At 40.7% G+C, this 3,708-nt stretch overlaps 1 protein-coding gene across 1 annotated transcript; it reads right to left on the reverse strand.

Annotated features, from left to right (window-relative positions):
- LOC109843376 lies at positions 2,807-3,388 on the reverse strand. The gene has a single exon (XM_020412311.1). It carries the CDS (start codon positions 3,340-3,342, stop codon positions 2,929-2,931), a length of 414 nt encoding a protein of 137 aa, XP_020267900.1. The 5' UTR covers positions 3,343-3,388; the 3' UTR covers positions 2,807-2,928.

Below are 3,708 nucleotides of genomic sequence, written 5' to 3' on the forward strand. Positions count from 1 at the left end.
GGGGTAGGCATGATAGCTAACCAGCTACATATGACCGCGAAAGCTACAGCAATGGCTATGACATTCGATTTTATTTTTTGTAGGCAAAATCCCCAAATCCCCAAATAATTGCTTCAAGAAGGGAGACAAGGGTAATCTCAAGCCGCATTTCAAGTGGTTCAGATAGAGAGGATACCGTCCAGGCTCATGGTCGTAAATAGCCTCTGATCCCGTCAGGATGGCCAGCTTATATCCCTCAGGAATGTCAAACTTCGTGGACATTGTCTTCAACTGGGCCAAAGTCACCTTCGAGTGAATAACCTCCAGATATTCCCGATGGTTAACTGCTTCCAAATCCATGAAAAGAAAAGGGGGGGGGGAGCAACCAGCAAAAAAGACAAGTTAAAGAAGAATTGGGAGAGAAGAACAATGTGATAGGATAAGAATCCCTAACGACGATATATAGTGTTTGATTTACAACTGTCAGCGTATCCGAGCCGTTGGGACCCATTTCATCCCGCGGCTAAGATTTAGCCTTGGAATTTAAAATGTTGCCGAATGACATTTCGTCTCCTTCTCTCAAAAAGCCCGTGGTCTGACAAAAGAGCAACCCAGATAGTCTTACAGATGTCCGGTGACATCATCATCCAGAAAACCAGTTCTCTGCCTACTCGGTCTTTATTTACTTATTATTTTCCCTTGGATCCAGCCATAGAAATATTTATTTTTATTTACTCTCATTAATCTAATACGTCGTGGGCTTGTTAATGTTCTGATTTCCGGATATTTTGGGAAGCGGGGCATGACACAAGGTATCTCGACCCCTCAGCCGAGCCGACGCGATCTGCCGACTCGGAAGATAGTGTTAGACTGTGTGAAAATCAGCATTCTAGAAATTCAACACTCCTCGGAGTCAACCTAAAGGAAAGTCGAGTCGTCACTCCCCCAGTCGAGTCGGCATCATTCCCCAAAGACGACTCAAGAGGCGGACTCAGTCGACCCTCTTTATATCAAAGGATTACTACTCAGCATTAACCGGCACTCCTCCCAATGACGATTCAGAATATTGCTTAATATTTTTTAACCTTTGATGATCATCATTTTGTCTCCTACCGCTCACCGACCAGCCTCGTCGGCCGCTGGTTCCCTATATCGCTGAAGTGACCTCTCGTCGTTCATCGACAAGCCTCGTCGACCGCTGGTTCCCCATATAATCGAAGTGACCCCCCTTCACTCGCTAACCGACACGCATAGAGTAAAGGGTGAGTTAGCCTCCAGCTCACCCCGCACCACCGTCTACCGCACACTCATGAAATAACTAATCTGCCCTTGGCATCCTCTATAAATACAGACGCTATTCGCCCTGAAAGGGGTTCGATTTTTTTTTGCAATCAAGAAAAACCCCTACAAAGCACGTACTACATAAAGAGAAGAAGACATTGTTCTTCCTTGACCCCAACTAAGTTCACCATCTAACTTGATCGTTGGAGGTACCACGGGGGAAACAAGCTCTGTCCTCTCACGATTCTTACGTGTGCAGGTCATTCGTCCGTCACGAGCTCTAAGAACCAGGCATAAAGTCGAAGTAGGAAGCGGCCCCATCTCTCATCCTCTCACCCTTTGTCATCAGCGGACAACTCTCATCGACTGTGTGATCTCGGACATCAACACCATTATAATAACAATATAAATATTCTTCGTGAATGATTAAAACGGGAGTAACCTATAAGTAATTCTACGAATCCCCTAATTTAGCTTCAAGTTGAAAATTCACGGTGGACATAATCTCACTGTGCATAAACAAAATAACAATAACATTTAAATGATTTTGACACAAGTTTTATATATGGTAAGTTTATTTTTGAGAACGTGCAACATTGTTTTAGGGTAAGTAAGAATATATTTTATTACCAATAGTAAAATGTGATTGCAACTTCCCCTATAAAAAGAGAAATTGCTTTAGGGTAAGTAAGAATATATTTTATTACCGATAGTAAAATGTGATTGCAACTCCCCCTATAAAAAGAGAAATTGCTTTAGGGTAAGTAAGAATATATGGTAAGTTTATTTTTGAGAACGTGCAACATTGTTTTAGGGTAAGTAAGAATATATTTTATTACCGATAGTAAAATGTGATTGCAACTTCCCCTATAAAAAGAGAAATTGCTTTTACAAGTGGGAACATCAATTGCATTGATTTTTTACTTAGGGTTATTTGCATACGCTAAAATCATGGTTATTTGCAAAAAAAAAAAAACTACCCTCTACATATCAATATTTGCAGACGTACACCTCAAATAATCAATTTTGAAAAAAAATACACTCAAAGTAATTAATCATCAACTTTAATAAGCTAATTTGTAATTACAATGTAAAAGTTATCAAAAAAATAGTCAAAATTTCATCACCAAGTTGTTGGGTTATTGATTTTAGGGGTATATTTTTCCAAAATTGATGATTTGAAGGTAGCTTTGCAAATATTAAGATATGGGGAGTGTTTTTGTAAATACCCATGATTTTAAGGATATATATGGAAATAACCCTTTTAAACAGTAACATTATTAACCAAACATTGAAAATGTATATCTGATCGCATTATTTCTAACCAAACATTTCCTCTAAATTGAAATTTTATTAAATTAGAATGATTGCATCCATGTGCAGTGGGATACATAAAACGGAATGGAGGATAAAACTCAACTATTCATGTAAATTAAGCAACACGAGAAGGAAAACGGAATACACAATGTTATTCAAATTCCAGACAATTTCCAAAATTCAGATTCAGGCTGCATTAATATTCAGTCTAAAACCCTACTCAATGTCCAAAATTACCACTCTCCATTCTTTAATTATAATCTCATACTTCATCTAAAACGCAGAAAAAAAAGATAGAAAATACAATCAAAACATCTCTCGTATATAGCCATGTAATTGCTATAATTAAGCTTATGCAGCTCCGGCCAACTCCCTCTCCACGGCTTCCTTCAAGAAGCTCCCCTCCTCGACCACCATCTGCACCGGCAAGAACCCAATCCCATTCGCCACCGCAATCATCACCTCCTTCATCTCCGCCTTGAACTCCTCTAAATCCACGCTCCCGTTACCGTCATGATCAAACCTCGCGAAAAGGCCTCGGTAGAGCCCGACGAGCTCCTCCGAGCTCAGGCCGGCATCGTCAATGCCGAAATGAGTCTCAAGGACCCTCAGGCTTCTTAACTCCTTAGCCATTTCGGAGTAGGAGAGGAGCCCGTCGTGGTTAGAGTCGAGGTAGGCAAACCGGTCCTTTACGGACTCAGTGAAGGCTGCTTCGTCGTTGACGAAGGCTCGGATTGTTGCTCCGTCGAGAATCTCTACGCTCATTTTTGTAATTAATGACTCAATATGAGGAAATTTTGTTGTGATCGATGAAGAGGTGAGGTTCTTGTCTGTGTTATTTATAGATGCATTTTTTGGGGGAGAGGGTTCAAGTTATGGGACTTGAGGCCCATAGGAACAAAAAGAGGATCCGCGTTGGTGGTCAAAAAATACGTCAAGGTCAAATTCCATGACTCCCAGTCTCTCCCACTCAATTTAAAAAGAAAAGGAAGTCAAAAATATGTTGTGTGCAAAGTCAAAATCCGGTGGATTCAGGGCCACAGATTTCCTGCATTGAGAACAAAATTAAGGTCGTCATCAGGAGAAAGCAAACCAACTACCGTGTGGTGTCCGAAGGTTCAATTTCTGAGT

This window comes from Asparagus officinalis, chromosome 5 (assembly GCF_001876935.1).
Source record: "Asparagus officinalis chromosome 5, Aspof.V1, whole genome shotgun sequence".
NCBI lineage: Eukaryota > Viridiplantae > Streptophyta > Magnoliopsida > Asparagales > Asparagaceae > Asparagus > Asparagus officinalis.